A 15,802-nucleotide genomic window follows, 5' to 3' on the forward strand; every position below is an offset into this window, starting at 1 on the left:
TCTATATATATATATATATATATATATATATAATATTTTTTATTTTATAAAGTTCATATTTATTTTATGTTTATGTTTATTTAATTTTCATTTCAAATGTATTTAGTAAAATAAAAACAAATAATTCAATTAATTAATTAAACAAATATAATAATTTATAGAATATTAAATAAACATTTTTTTTTAATTATATTAAATAGAAAAATACAACACAACATTTGACAGTTCGTTTCACTTTCAGAGCATTTCCTGCATCAATGTCACCCAACAAGCTATTATAATAGAGATTCATCGTGACAATGAGAATTTAATTGTTACAAATGACTTAATTTATGCTTTCTTTCTACCAGACAGTGGCTGAAGTCGGAGGACATTCAGAGGATATCTCTGTTCTTTCATAATAAGACACTCGAAAAAGAGGTACATTTCACCATGAGATGTGTCATTGAATGGCAAATACTCTATGTACTTCACTGTAAAGAGAAATCCGCATCTGAACAAAAACATATAGAAAACCTGTAAGAGCTGAAATATTTCTTTTTTCTTCTTCTAACAGTACAGAGCCACAACTCTGCCGGCCTTCAAGTACTACGTCACCTGTGCTTGTCTCATTTTCTTCTGCATCTTTATAGTGCAGGTCTTAGTCTTGCCGAAGTAAGTGCCATCTCCACCACATCTTCCAAGTATCTCATTGTCTTTTGCGATGCAATTACGCCGCTGTCTCCCACAGCACTTAGACCAAGTGACGCATAATAATATTACAACATTTCTACACAATTGAGAGAAAATGAGTGCAATGATAAAGAACGGGATGATGGGAATGTCAATGCCTGCCTGAAAAAGACAGCCCCGAGGAGACAGTTATAGATTTTTTTTTGGAATCAGAGGCCAATCTGGTTTGGAAATGATGTCTCCTTTTGTATGAAGTCAGACAGAAAAATCTATGCAAGACGTTACCCTAATTTACTGCTCATGTTGACCGAGAACACATTCACAAGAGTCGAGAGCACAGTGCTTTCTCTCAAGCTGAGTTCTCACCTCCTGACATTGATTTTATATCAGATTTTATATCAGATTTTATATATGAGATATGGCACCACAAAGACTAGAACTAAACGCTTTTGTTTCTATATTCAAAAAGCCATTAAAATATGTAATGCTTGCTTGGGTTTATTTACATACTCTAAACTTTGCCAACCCCAAAGCCCTAAAGTTCAGCATCCTAATTTGTCTCACACTATTTGTTCTATGTGAATATTACCTTGAATCTTGATTGAAATATATGTTTTGTTTTTATTCTAAGCAATCATAATTGTTTTCTCCTATTGGACAATTAAACAGGTGAAAAATCCCAAAGATCTACACTGAAGAAGGCATCTGTTAACTAAAACTAAAACTATTGAAAAGTGTTTTGCTAAAAAGCTGAAAGCTGAAATAAAATAAAAAATATTAGAAGATGTAATTTCATACCTGCTCACCAAACGCACGTGGGAAAGAAACAGAAGACATTTGCCTTATTAGAAGTCAATGTACCATCAGAATGCTTTAGCAACTAACTGAAATAAGTTTAAGTTAAATTACAAAAACTACTTAAAGGTAAAATAAAATTTAGATTACTAGATTAAATAGATTTCTTTGATTACAAATTATAAAAAAAATTAAACTGAAGTAATTTGGCTGCAGCTATTTGCAATGTGTAAATAGCGAGAGATGCTATTTACACCAAGTGCAAATAGCCGTAGCTTCCATTTAAGTATTTTCTGCAATTTATACTACTTATTGCAAATAGTGGCAAATATCTGCACCTTTGTATTGTAATACATTATAAAACAGTATGCAATAATAATGTATTGAGTGTAAATTGTAAGTTTAATTAATATTATTAAATGGATGCTGACTAATTGGGACAAAGCCCTCCCTACACCTACCCCAACCCTATCCAATACTTCATCAACTTTTCGATTATTTTCCTTAATTTTTATTGAAAATAAATGCCTTTCCGATGTGATATGAGATGTGAAAAGGGACAAGAACTAATTCGGCAAAAGGCGGATTCGAACTCGGGTCAATCGCGTCAAAAAGTCTGCGCTATGTGTTTTACCACTGGAGCTGTTGTTTGACAGCCGTCTTTTGTAATGTTGACTAGCCCAACAACACGTTGGTGGGCGAAGTTAGTGTAAACAGCCTTTGAAAACAAGGCGGGCTATTTGCACTTAGTGTAAATAGACACTACAAAATAATTTTAGGCTGAATTACTAAAATTACAAACAAAAAAACTAAATCGCTAAATATATTTTTTTTTATTATGTAAAGCCAAATTTAAAAAAACACACAAATTTACTAAAACTTACACTAATTATAGAATGAAAATTGAAAATATAAAGATGAAAATATTAATAAATAATATAATAGTTTATAAATTATACAAAAATAACACTGATGTGGAATGTATCTTAAGAGCAAAATGTCTTGATGCTGGATTTGAGGGCTATTTTGACCTGGAGCAAGTAGCAATCACCTTGCAATGACACAAAACACACTAACAATGGCACAGTAGTGCTGTGCTAAGATTGGATGTTCATGTGAGACACAAACTATAGCAGGCATACACGGATGATGAATACATATGCTTTGGAGTATCTCTGATGATTTTGTCTCTCACAGAACCACCGTCCTTGGAGTTTCGTTCGGAATGGCCTTCCTGCTGCTCGCCTTGATCCTCGCCATTTGTTTTGCTGGTCACATACTGGTAAGTGGTGCTCGCTCTTGTGGAAGTAAATATAAAGAAGCTTTCTTTGAGAGTGAATGAGGCAGGTTGGCTTGTCTGTTCAGTCTATTCAGATGTTGACATGTTACATATTTTTCCATTTTCCATGGAGGAAATAACTGTGTACTCAAATGTCATTCAATAAATCGAGGTTTCCGCACATTTGAAACCCTCATCTTGTTAGAGAAAATGCCATACTGGGAGGAAAAAACACCATATCAAAACAAGATTGAAATTTCCTTGTTTTAACCCGAGGAACAACACTCTTTCTCTGCTCTTAGAGAGCGGCGTCTATAATCAAATTACCAGCTACTTTGGACCTGTGGATCATAAATGGCTTAAGTAAATGTCAGCTGTATGCCTCCCTGTTTTCTTTCTCCTGCTCTTTCTTCCTTAATATATTATGAAAGCTTAGAGCGAAATGGCTTATTCAATATTTAAAGGCCTGTAGATTCACTCATGGGAAATCTGGTAAGAACATGTTCTGGTCATATTCCACCCTATTTTAAGGGAAATTAAGCCTGTTTTTATGACCGTTAAGGTTTACTGTATTGTAACATTATTTTCAAGCAAATATTATTTAAATTATATTTATACACTGCTGTTCACTAAGACTTTTTTGTTTAAAATATATATAATTTTACTTCATAATTCAAATAAATGCTATTCTTTTGAACTCTCAAAGAATCATAAAAAATCTACAGCTGTTTTAAACATTGCAAATAATAAAGAAATGCTTCTTAAGCGTCAAATCAGCATACTAGAAAGATTTCTGAAGGATCATGTGACACTGAAGACTGGAGTAATGATGCTGAAAATTTAACTTTGCATCACGGGAGCAAATTCAATTTTAAAATATATTAAAATAGAAAACAGTTATTTTAAATTGTAATAATATTTCACAATATTACAGTTTTTGTTATATTTTTTTAATCAAATAAATGCAGCCTTTTTGAGTATAAAAAGACCTCTTTCAAAAACATGTAAAAATCGTAACATCCCCAAACTTTTTTGAACAGCAGTGTGCAACATATTAGTATTTGTTGTACTTCATTTTTCTTTTAAATGACAAAATCTTTGTATTATAGTATTACTGTATTTCAGTACTGAGAATCTATTGAGTATGACCTTTGAGAAAAAGTCTCATTAGAATTTCGGGTCATAATTTAAAAAGTCACAATGGTATAATTATTAGTTTTAAAAATAGGCTTCAATTTTTGGGGGGAGTGGGGTGACCTTGACAGATTGAGCCTCATACACTCTATGGAATTCCTACTATGATCAACGTAACCTGTTTTTCTGTATATTAAGGCATCAACTGTTATATTTTTAGAAGACATGACTTTCCAAAGAACTTGAAGGGTTTTTAAGCCGTTCACCCACCAGCTCGACTTGATTTGTCCATTAATTAACCAAACAGATTCAGTTGAAGATTCAGAATTCATGATGATAAAAAAAAAAAATAGGCCACACTGAATGGTGACATTACGTTAATCCAAAAACCTTTTTTTTCTGTTTTTGTGTCAAAAGAAAAGCAGCTTGAGTGATGATACTTTTTACTGGACTGTTTTTTTGTCTCTTTTTCATGCAGTAAACTCAAGTCCTCATGGGTTTGGGGATTGCGGGTGTGAAGGGCAATTTTTATAAAGCTCTGGCACTCACATTTTGAGTTTCTTTTATGGTAGGACTCTCTTTTGGTTTCACCGATAACTGTCAAAGTCATAAGTGCGTAGAGCTCTACGGAATTTGGTAAGAGGTATTCTCAGTTTTGTTTCCCATTTATCTGATGTTAGAGTTCACATTCAGCCCACAGATTTACAAATATAAAAGAGGGTTTAAGGTTATCCAGTAGAAGTGCTGTGTTTAAATATTGAAAGCTGTTTTTTGTGTAGATGATGTAACTAACGCGTGATTGACTGGTGAGAGTTTTTTTGTTTAGCTCCTCTACCTCTTTTACTTCTTTTTGATTTAAGTCCAAAGCATTCTTGAACAGGGTCTAGGTTAAGTGTTTTGTAAAGTGCTGTTCCACTGCAGCTCCGTTAATACTCATCCTGACAATGTAGCATAAACTCAATTAAAGGGGTCATATGATGTGATTTAAATTTTTCCTTTCTCTTTGGAGTGTTACAAGCTCTTGGTGCATAAAGAAGATCTGTAAAGTTGCAAAGACTAAAGTCTCAAATCCAAAGAGATATTCTTTATAAAAGTTAAGAGTCAACCACGCCCTCCTAAAATGGCTCGTTCTAACACACCCCCACATATCTACGTCACAATGTGGGAAGATTTGCATAACGCCGCCCAAATGTTCACGCAAAGAAAGAAGGCGTAACTTTGATTTTCGCTATAGTGTTGTTGTTGCAGTGTGTTTCGTTGTGAAAGCGAAACTACTTTGTTTGTCCTTACAAAAGAGGACGATATCACTTCGTCATGCCTAGAGCTGATCCGTGCTGGTCGCTGAGGAAATACATCAACTTCACTGTGGACGAAGCGGAGTCCAGCACGGGGTCGTCACATGTGGTTGCTGCAAGCCCGCCTGCTTCCGCTCACTCAAGCCGCCGGCTCTTTTGGAAGGACATGACTAGAAATCAGTGGTTAAGTTGTATTTGCAACATTGTTCCAGAAAAGTTCAACCCAAATATATTCAGATGTGTGCAGCACATTTTATGGAGGACTGTTTCCTGATCCTGGTAGAGTAGACTACAATGCCGGTTGTTCTGACTCATAGTCTGTAAGTACGTTTTCATATTTAAAGAATTTGCCACTGATGATTCAAGCGCGTTTTGAGCGGTGTAGAGTAGCGCTTGTTGTTTGTAATTTCTCCGATCACAAATGCAGTCATGGTTTTATGTTTACGTGGCGCAATGCAATGCAGCACATAAAAAGACAGTATAAGTCATTATAATCCATAATTATGTCCCCACTGGATGCAACAAATGCCTCGTTTGTAATGGGTTTTATTGTTTTTGTCTCGTCGCGCCGGGACACGGCATCACAGTATGGTAAGGGGCATAACATTTCCGTCACACGCTTGAGGTATTCGGCCAATCACAACGCACTGGATAGCTGGCCAATCAGAGCACACCTCGCTTTTCAGACCGATGAGCTTTGTAAAAATCGAAGCGTTTCAGAAAGGCGGGGCATAGAGGAGAAACAATAATGTACAGTATGTGGAAAATAATGTGTTTTTTTAACCTTAAACCGCATTTCAACATTTCATTACACCAAATACACAAAATAATGTTATTTTTAGCAGCATCATATGACCCCTTTAATGTTACACAGCCTCTACAAACATTACATTAGTGCTGCAATCAGTACAAGGTGAGTTTTACAAACAGATCTTAGTTTCTTCAAGGCCACGAAGTCTTATTTCAGATTTTAAAAAATGTTGAAACTCAGGCAGGGGTTTGATCTTTTTTCATTCAATTAAAATTGAGCTTGAATTGATAGTTTATTAAAAAATGACAATTCTGTCACTATTTACTCACCCTCATGTCATTCCAAAACCTCATGTTTTCTCTGTGCAAAACAGCCATGTTGGTCCCTTTTGGCCTTCACTTCTCTTTCAAAAGCCTCGAAAATGGATTGCCGGTAAATAGTGGTATGCTAAACTACTATGCTAAGCTGTAATCTTATTAAAAAAAAAAATTTGAAAACAAACAATGGGAAAAGTTGTTTCAGCAAATGAAATTGCTTTTGGGGTCCAAGGAGGGTCAGACTCTATAGGGGAGGAAAACTGTACCAGCTATGTTTCAGAAAGAAAGAAGTCCTTAATTTAGTCAATCGCATTTTTATGGAAATTCTGGAAGTACAATGGATTGTGAATGACATTTCATGTTGACTTCCTCTTTCAAGTTGATATAGATGGCTTTTTTGTTATATGTTCACTCACTGTGAAGTTATGTTTAATAATGTGTCTCTGACTTGTGGGGCACAATCATAACCTTGAGCATTTGGAATGGAAGCAGATATGCTAATGATGTTGGTGGGAGTTAAGCTTGTTTTTGTTTTTTTTACTTTTCTCTTGTTGCCTTAGCAATGGGGCAAAGCAGCCTCCTGCACAATGCCCTGGCTCCCCAGCTCCACTAAAGTCATCACCAACAAGCCCTGGATACGACTTGCGCTCACCATGGCAACCACTGCACTTATCCTAGTCATGGCCGTGTTCAACATGGTGAGCATCACTACTACTAAATACCTGGTCTATCAGCTAGATTGGACTGCTTTTAAAATGACTGACATTTATTGGATTCAAATATAATTTGTTATTATTGAGCTTGTTCAATAAGAGAAATATTCCGTGCTTGCTTTGGTTATGGTTATGCCAATATCGTGAACAGCCCGCTGGCTTTATGGTTCAGTAATTCAGGGAACTCTTTAGAAATAAGGGTAATATCACTACACTATTAAAGCTCTGTTAGAAGTCCCAGTTTTGTGTATATAGAAAATAGGAGGGGACCAAGTACCAAACCCTGAGGAACCTCGCAGGTAGTTAATGTGAGATATAGGCACTGTTTAACTTCAAAATGATGTGAAGAAAATACATGTGTGGTGGTACAGTTCAGCTCTTATCATGCCAAGCTTTGAGAGCTTAGATCAGGTAATAAACTTGGTCAAAGACTGCAATAAAATCAGGTGATATAAAGGCCAGTTAACGTCTTTGTTAAATGGTGCACAATTTTTATTCCTAGTATACATAAACCTATCAGTATTTACAAAATATATTACATGACACATTCATTTAGACAGTTGGCTGATAAATCAGTCACCAGTTTTTGGCCCAGTTGGGGGGCTTTAGCTATGGAATCTGTGGTGGTTCACAGTAAAGGGCAGAGTAGAATTAGTGTCAGCTGTCTGGTTGGATTCATCATTGCGGTTAGCGTCACAATACTAGGGCTCTGGTCCAGTATGGATCTAATGATGTTATCCCTGAGCTCAAGTGATTGGTTGTTCCTGTGGGAGAGAAACGCAAGAGGAATGTGACTGAATACTTGGGTTTTTGGTTTCACACATATAAGATCAAATGTTACACTGTTCAGCTGGGCTTGTTAGAAATTTTATATTTTGTTCTCTTGCAGTGACAGTCATGCATTTGTAATTGTGGCTTAAGTGTCAAAACATTTTTTGTCCACTGTGTTTCTATTATAAACAAATGTAAGTAGTCACAAACACCACAGATCAACATGCTTCAAACATCTCAGCATCTTTTCAATTAAATCCTGCACCAACTGGATAAAAACTGTATCCACAGAAACTTCTATTCTGCCAAAGTTGGCAATTGGTCATCTCTGCTTTTCCCATCTGCTTGCAGCTTATTGATTTATGTTGAATTTTGCACTTGTGTAAAAAAAAAGTGTTATGAACTACTATGAAACATAACTGTTACAAAATGTAACAGATGTGTTTAGCTAAGAATGATGGTGTCTTTCTGCTGTAATGCTCTAAATTTTGTTTTCTCCGTCTGTTGGGTTTTAAGTTCTTCTTAGGCCAAGAAAAGATGTAACACATTTTTATGGAAGAGTTAATAAAAGCCTTTGAACAAAAATAAAAGCATCACATTTCTACTTTTTCATCTCTAGAATGCACTACCATTGTAAGTGCATCATTATTGTGTGGTATTTGGCAGAATGAGCTTAACTTAAGTAGTACTTTCCTTTAATTAAAGTTATTCAGTTGATTCAATTGTAAAAGATCTCTGAATGTTAATGCAATGACCTTTTAATAATAGACGTTAGCCTAATCTAGAAATAGTCACGTCTCACCTTGAAATGTGAATTTTTCAGAAGTAATTTTACAATTAAGCTTAAAGTTTTGTGGCAGCACAAATATGTTCCCAATTTCTATGGCTTCAGTTATTATCAGCACTCATCAGCCTCTGGCTGCACAATACCATAAAGCTTTCCTGTGAAAAAGCATTTAATAAATACCACTATAAGAAATTGTTTTTTTAACAGTACAATATGGAGAGAATTATATGTTTTTCAGTCTGTATTGAAACCTTTCAGTATCTCTACACGTCGGCCGTGGGTCAGACTTGATTTTTTCACTGTGTGCTTTTAATTCTGTTGCGAGAGGCTATTTGTCCCTAGATAATAGGCCTGTCTGATGAACTCTGTATTTGAAATGTGCAGTTAGGTGAATTCATTTATAAGTAATGCAGTGTTCAGGTTGATCAGGTGATAGCTAAGCCGAGGACTGATTTTTCTCCAAAGCAATGAACCAGACAAAAATAAGCAAAAACAAATATAGACTGAGTGAGAAAGACTATCAGTGCATACTTAATGCCTTTCAAGGTGCCATTTCCACTGCTTCAAGAAATATTTTTCATGATAGCAGCCATTTATGCAAGAAAAATCCATAAAAATGTACCATAAGATGAACTGTCCTTCTGTGCTTTTGATTCTGCTTTCTTTGTCATCTTGAAAGCCACTTACGGTGATCAGATGTGTACAATCTCTTTACCTCTGTGTCCTCTTGTAACAGAATGAATATTACTGTAGGTTAGACTTCCTGTGGAGGAACAAGTTTAAGAGGGAGTGTGAGGAGATTGAGACCATGGAGAACCTGAACCGGGTGCTTTTGGAGAATGTACTTCCTGCCCATGTGGCAGAACATTTCCTGGGGCGAAACTGGAAAAATGAGGTGAGTAGCATACAAATGTCTGAAAACACCAGTCAAAATGTGTCTATTGTGTCTTTATGACCAGATGTATTTTGTATGCTGTATTTTTGACAGGATCTTTACCATCAGTCGTATGATCTTGTGTGTGTGATGTTCGCCTCCATCCCAGACTTCAAGGAATTTTACACAGAATCTGACGTTAATAAGGAGGGATTGGAGTGTCTCAGGCTCCTTAATGAGATTATAGCTGATTTTGATGAGGTAAACTCACTGACACAACCCTATTTTGATTTCAGATGCTGTGGAAAGCTACACTGAAGGCCCCAATATATTGCATCAACGTCATTGCATCGTTGTTGTGTTTAGGGCATACGCGCGAGCGGCGCAACACATAATAATCTACACCTCCAGCAGCGCGAGGGTGTCAGAATGTTCGAATACAGTGTACCGTCTCTCAGCCTTTTTGAATTTCTTTTTGCTCCCAAACGAAGAATGAAATTGAACTTCGTTTCAAGTATATCGGGGCTTTAAAGTACTTGTGAAGATATAAATGCCATCAGCGATAACTTGATCCTTCCCCTAAGCCCTGCCTTAAAAATGTTACTGACATACAGCCAAATAAGCAACTGATATTATGCAATGTACGCCTGCTTAGGTCCTTTGGATAGTTTTAAACAGAATATTTCATAAATGATCTAAAAATAGCACTTTATGTTAAAAGTTGCATAGAGAAAACTTATGCCTTTGAAAAAAATATTTATTTGTGGTATCAGCAGTTTCAGATAAATCCACACATAAATGGCACATAAAAATAAAATGAACTCTGGCTGCTTTATGTGACGATTAGACGGTCTCTTCCAGTTTAGGTGGGTGGTTCTTGGCTAGAATAAGCAAGCGCAACACATAATAATCTACACCTCCAGCAGCGCGAGGGTGTTGGAATGTTCGAATACAGTGTACCGTCTCTCAGCCTTTTTGAATTTCTTTTTGCTCCCAAACGAAAAATGAAATCGAACTTCGTTTCAAGTATATCGGGGCTTTAAAGTACTTGTGAAGATATAAATGCCATCAGTGATAACTTGATCCTTCCCCTAAGCCCTGCCTTAAAAATGTTACTGACATACAGCCAAATAAGCAACTGATATTATGCAATGTACGCCTGCTTAGGTCCTTTGGATAGTTTTAAACAGAATATTTCATAAATGATCTAAAAATAGCACTTTATGTTAAAAGTTGCATAGAGAAAACTTATGCCTTTGAAAAAAATATTTATTTGTGGTATCAGCAGTTTCAGATAAATCCACACATAAATGGCACATAAAAATAAAATGAACTCTGGCTGCTTTATGTGACGATTAGACGGTCTCTTCCAGTTTAGGTGGGTGGTTCTTGGCTAGAATAAGCAGAAAAGTGGATCAGACTAGTCAAAAGTCTGGCTTTTGAGATAAGAGCAGTTATGTAATACTTACTTTAATTTCAGAACTAAGCTTTTTTCTAGTTTAAAAGCTTGACATAGTAACAGTAAAAAGGGGGGCAGGTCCTAACAAAGGATAAAACAACGGCCACAGAGCTTTACTTATAAAAATGAAATCATACTAGTTTTCATGTTCTTTTGATTCTTTTTAAAGGCTGCAGAAACAAATCTAGACAGAGCAAGCTGATCAAGCAAGTCCTAGCAATCACAGCATTTGGTACATGGCACAAGCTGATTGGCCTCTGCTGATTCTGCTTGCTCAAAATTTAAATAGTCTGGTTCAGTGTTCGCTGTAGGATGGTCTTTCAGCACTATCAGAGTTCCTCTGATACCCTCTATCTCCCCTAGCACCACCCGTCTATTTCTTGTACGGGACAGTGTGTCTGTTTGCCTACACTCTTAAAAATAAAGGTTATAAAGGGGCATTTTCCCAGCAGTGTCATAGAGGAACCATTTTGGGTTCCCCAAAGAACCTTTCACAGTGAGCAGTTCTTAAAGGGGACAGCGGATTCCCATTTTCCACAAGTTGGTATGATTGTTTAGGGTCTACATGAAATGTCTGCAATATACTTTGGTTAAAATTCCTTAATGGTCATGTAAATCAACACCCTTTTTACCTTGCCAAAAATGTTCTGTTCACAGCGACCCTTTACGATGCATGGCTCTTTAAATGATAATGAGCTACTGCTCACCCCGCCCCTCTCTTCTGTTTTTTTGTGTTTTCGGTGGTGCGTTACCATCAAAAACAAAACTAATCCACTGCGTCCTCAGTGGCTCTGTTGTCGGGAGAAAATGAAGACTGTTTTGTTCACTTTTACATCCAACTACAAAACACCTGCATTGCTTACGAAACACTGTCGTCGCTACAGCTGCTCGAGCACAGAGAAAATGGCGGACAGCATACAACTGGCTGAGGGAGGAGATATACTAATACGGGACAGTCCATCAGCAGTTGTGGACTTGATACTCTGAAGAACATTGTAATGATCTGAAGAACTTTTTTTCCACTATAAAGAACCTTCTGCATAGTTCCATGGATGTTAAAGGGAAAGTTCACCCAAAATTGAAAATTCTGTCATTAATTACTCACCCTCATGTCGTTCCAAACCTGTAAGACCTTCATTCATCTTCAGAACACAAATTAGGATATTTTTGATGAAATTCGAGAGCTTTCTGACCTCCATAGACAGCAAAGGTCCTACCATGTTCAAGACCCAGAAAGGTACCAAGAACATCTAAAATGGTCCATATGACATCGGTGGTTCAACTGTAATTTTATGAAGCTACGAGAATAATTTTTGTGCACAAAGAAACTAAAATAACAAAACTTTATTGAACAATTCTTCTCCTCCATGTCACCCTAGCGCTATTTTGGAGAGTACCACGAAGCATGCGCGTGCTTTGAGCTGCAAGTAAACAGCGTATATGCGCATCGAGAGGAAAGCATGCGCATGCATTGTGATACTCTCCATAATGAAGGCAGAGGGTGACTCGGGGGGAAAATTGTTCGATAAAGTCGTTATTTTAGTTTTTTTGCACACAAAAAGTATTCTCGTAGCTTCATAAAATTACGGTTGAAACACTGAAACACACGGTTGACAAATGGACTGTTTTGTAGATATTCTTGGTACCTTTCTGGACACTGAATATGGTAGTTCCCTTGATGTCTATGGAGGGTCAGAAAGCTCTCAGATTTCATCAAAAATATCTTAATTTGTGTTCTGAAGATGAATGAAGGTCCTATGAGTTTGAAACGACATGTTGGTGAGTAATCAACAACAGAACGTCATTTTTGGGTGAACTAACCCTGTAAAGGTTCTTCAGAAAACCACTGATGCCAATAAAGAGTGTAGTATGGGCAGTATGAAGTCTATACTTGCTATGCAGCAGAAGCAACATCAGACCTTGTCTGCCAAGATCAAATACATTAACATCTCTTCTTAATGCTTTTGTTCTCAACAGTTGCTGTCAAAACCCAAATTCAGTGGTGTGGAGAAGATCAAAACGATTGGCAGCACATACATGGCTGCAACGGGGCTGAATGTGACCCCTGGACTAGAGTACGCGCAGGTACGAATTTGAGCTCTTGTGTTCAGTCCTAAATTATAATTCTTGTAAAGTTTACACTGGATTGATTGCAGAGTCTCATTAGACCTATTGTAGGACCTGCCTGTGGTGCTGAGAGCTTGATTTGTGCTTCTTGCTTGAGAGTCTCAGGGTGTAGTCAATACTGAAATGTGTGCATTGATAGTGCCCTGTTCATATTCTGAAGGACCACGACCGGCAGTACATGCACATTGGAACAATGGTGGAGTTTGCATTTGCTTTGGTGGGGAAGCTTGACGTCATCAACAAACATTCCTTTAATGACTTCAAACTGCGAGTGGGTAAGCAGGGCCTGTCAGCACTTTTACGCCGGCAACATTTTATTTGCCTTTCCTAATTGGCAGAGAGTCTCATAATAGCCTTGTGGTACAGACTTTATCAGCATTCAGGATGTGTCAAATGTTTCCGGCTTTTCTCTCACCAGGAATAAACCACGGCCCAGTAATTGCAGGAGTAATCGGAGCACAGAAACCACAGTATGATATCTGGGGGAACACGGTGAATGTAGCCAGTAGAATGGATAGCACAGGGGTGCTTGGGAAAATACAGGTTGATCCTTGTTCTGACCTACTTTGCATGCCTGCTGAATTATTTATGGGTTTTTCAGTGGATCAGATCTAGTGTGCTTCCTTCCACAGGTCACTGAGGAGACGAGTCGGATCTTGCAGACGTTGGGCTACATGTGTTCCTGTCGAGGGATCATCAACGTGAAGGGCAAAGGGGATCTCAAAACCTTCTTCGTTCACACTGAGATGACACGATCCTTATCACAAGGGAATGTAATGCCTTGAACCTCAGTCACACACCAGTCAGTCATTGACCTGATTAAAACATGTACAGTTCAATATAGCGTTGGCCTACTGTAGTGGAGCTCTACAGCGTTCTGTTTGCACCACATACACTAGATTATTTGCATTGCTTTATAAGTAATGGATGGCTCAGAGGCTCTGTGTAACCCAGACTTGTAATTGTGTGTTGCTCAATCCATAATTTAAAGCAGCTGAGATTTTGTAAAATAAAGACAATTAACGAAGGTGGCCATGTTTTGATGCTATCATTTTGTTATCCATTAAAATTTATATATAAATGTCAAAGTCTCTGTCTATGAATTTTAAATAGGCTTCATATGAAAAGTCTTAAAACCACATAAAAAGAAAAATCTAAACAAGTCATAGGAAAAATGTACTTCATTGATAATGCTTTACTTATATATATATATATACTGTATATCCTTTCTTGCTTACATATATACCTTTATGTTTATGCATGTTTTCTTGTATATAATTATAGTACTATTAATAATATACTTTTATAATAATGAGAATTTGGGCTGTTTGGAGTTTAAAAAACTTAATGTATTAATATTCATTAATATTAGCGCTGTCGAACGATTAATCGCAAACAAAATAAAAGTTTTTGTTTACATAATATACGTGTATACTGTGTATATTTATCATGTGCATATATACAACTAAACGTATATATTTTAATATATACATATATAAATATTAATATTTTTATTAATAATTTAATATTTTTCCTTAAATATATACATGCACATAATAAATATACACAGTAATGCACATGTATTAAGTTAACAAAAACTTTAATTTGGGTATTACTAAGCACGATTAACTGGACTAATTAATATCAATTATTTTATAATATTAATAAATTAATATTTCAGCACATCATTTCTTATTTTAGTCTCTTTTTTTTAGGCATGAATTAAGACACGAGCATGTTGACAGATTGTGTTTTATTCACCCTGTAACATAAAAACATTCATGTGATTGATTCATATTATATTGTGTAGATGTTAGTAACAATTTGCTCTGCTTGTAGCATCAGACATTTGTTTTGACATTGACTGTAATGTTCAGTGACAGATGTGACCAGATGTAACAGACACATTTAGACGGGTTTCACAGATCCATAGCCTTCCTCCACGGTCCAGGTGATCCCATTCTTACTGTAGAAATCAGAACGAATGTGAGCAACATGAGCAAAGCTCCTCCCTGAGTCGTACTGCAGCGGTGAAAACCGGCCATACACAGAAGAGGACAGAACAGGTGCTGGTCTAGATGATTCCTAAGATGGGAAGTTGAGATGAAATGTATTGGGATCTAGTTGCTCTAGAAAGCATTGTTTAAAAAAAAAGAACAACACAGAATGCATGGACTGCCGAGCTGACATGGATGGATCTCTGGAGTTTTGGGAAAAAGCGCACCTCACTGAAGATGTCCAGGCCCCGGGATTTGGCGTGTTTTCTGTCATCACGGTGGAGTTTGTTATCATAGTCCTCAGTGCTCTGATGTAAGCAGTCATACAGAGACCTCTCTGGAGCCTATAGTATGAGACAAATGGATGCATTTGAATTTAGAAAATGTGTACCAAAACGTACTTGGTCTAATGATATCAGAAAGTATTTTGATCTACAGTGTACCTAAAGGAAGTTTAGACATTCGAATATATATGAATGTCATTAGTAGCATTTATAAAAGAAAAATACAACTAAATAAAAAATCTTAAATTGGAAAACTATATTTTAACTAAATATACAAATAGGCAGTGTTGGAGAAAGTTACTTTTAAAAGTAATGCATTACAGTATTGCGTTACTCCCTAAAAAAAGTAACTAATTACGTTACTTAGTTACTTTTTACGGAACGTAATGCGTTATATTACTTTTGCGTTACTTTTTAAATATAAGCAGGGCTTGATTGTTTTTAATGTAAGAAGTTCTATTTATAGCCAATATAAAAGCCCTTTCAACACCAAAAAGTGCACTGAATAAACCTCAGGCTGAAGCAAAAGTAAATTCCCGTCTGTACA

The 15,802-nt window shown here is 36.4% G+C and overlaps 2 protein-coding genes across 2 annotated transcripts in view; one reads left to right on the top strand and one right to left on the bottom strand.

Annotated features, from left to right (window-relative positions):
* Positions 1–14,003, top strand: part of LOC107584338 (adenylate cyclase type 2) — an 86,578-nt gene extending 72,575 nt beyond the window's left edge. The window contains exons 13-24 of the mRNA XM_016270915.1: positions 351–420; positions 557–654; positions 2,665–2,749; positions 6,804–6,941; positions 8,244–8,266; positions 8,773–8,794; positions 9,251–9,409; positions 9,503–9,649; positions 12,825–12,932; positions 13,135–13,249; positions 13,393–13,517; positions 13,607–14,003. Coding sequence (XP_016126401.1) covers positions 351–420; positions 557–654; positions 2,665–2,749; positions 6,804–6,941; positions 8,244–8,266; positions 8,773–8,794; positions 9,251–9,409; positions 9,503–9,649; positions 12,825–12,932; positions 13,135–13,249; positions 13,393–13,517; positions 13,607–13,759 — 1,243 coding nt within the window. The 3' untranslated portion in view covers positions 13,760–14,003. The remainder of the gene's footprint in view (positions 1–350; positions 421–556; positions 655–2,664; positions 2,750–6,803; positions 6,942–8,243; positions 8,267–8,772; positions 8,795–9,250; positions 9,410–9,502; positions 9,650–12,824; positions 12,933–13,134; positions 13,250–13,392; positions 13,518–13,606) is intronic.
* Positions 14,004–14,742: 739 nt separating this feature from the next.
* cfap90 (cilia and flagella associated protein 90) overlaps positions 14,743–15,802 on the bottom strand; it is a 4,223-nt gene continuing 3,163 nt past the window's right edge. Inside the window, exons 2-3 of the mRNA XM_016270941.1 lie at positions 15,199–15,315; positions 14,743–15,059 (exon numbers count right to left, since the gene is read on the bottom strand). Coding sequence (XP_016126427.1) covers positions 14,883–15,059; positions 15,199–15,315 — 294 coding nt within the window. The 3' untranslated portion in view covers positions 14,743–14,882. The remainder of the gene's footprint in view (positions 15,060–15,198; positions 15,316–15,802) is intronic.

Source organism: Sinocyclocheilus grahami, unplaced genomic scaffold, assembly GCF_001515645.1.
Source record: "Sinocyclocheilus grahami isolate Dianchi unplaced genomic scaffold, SAMN03320097.WGS_v1.1 scaffold58.1, whole genome shotgun sequence".
NCBI lineage: Eukaryota > Metazoa > Chordata > Actinopteri > Cypriniformes > Cyprinidae > Sinocyclocheilus > Sinocyclocheilus grahami.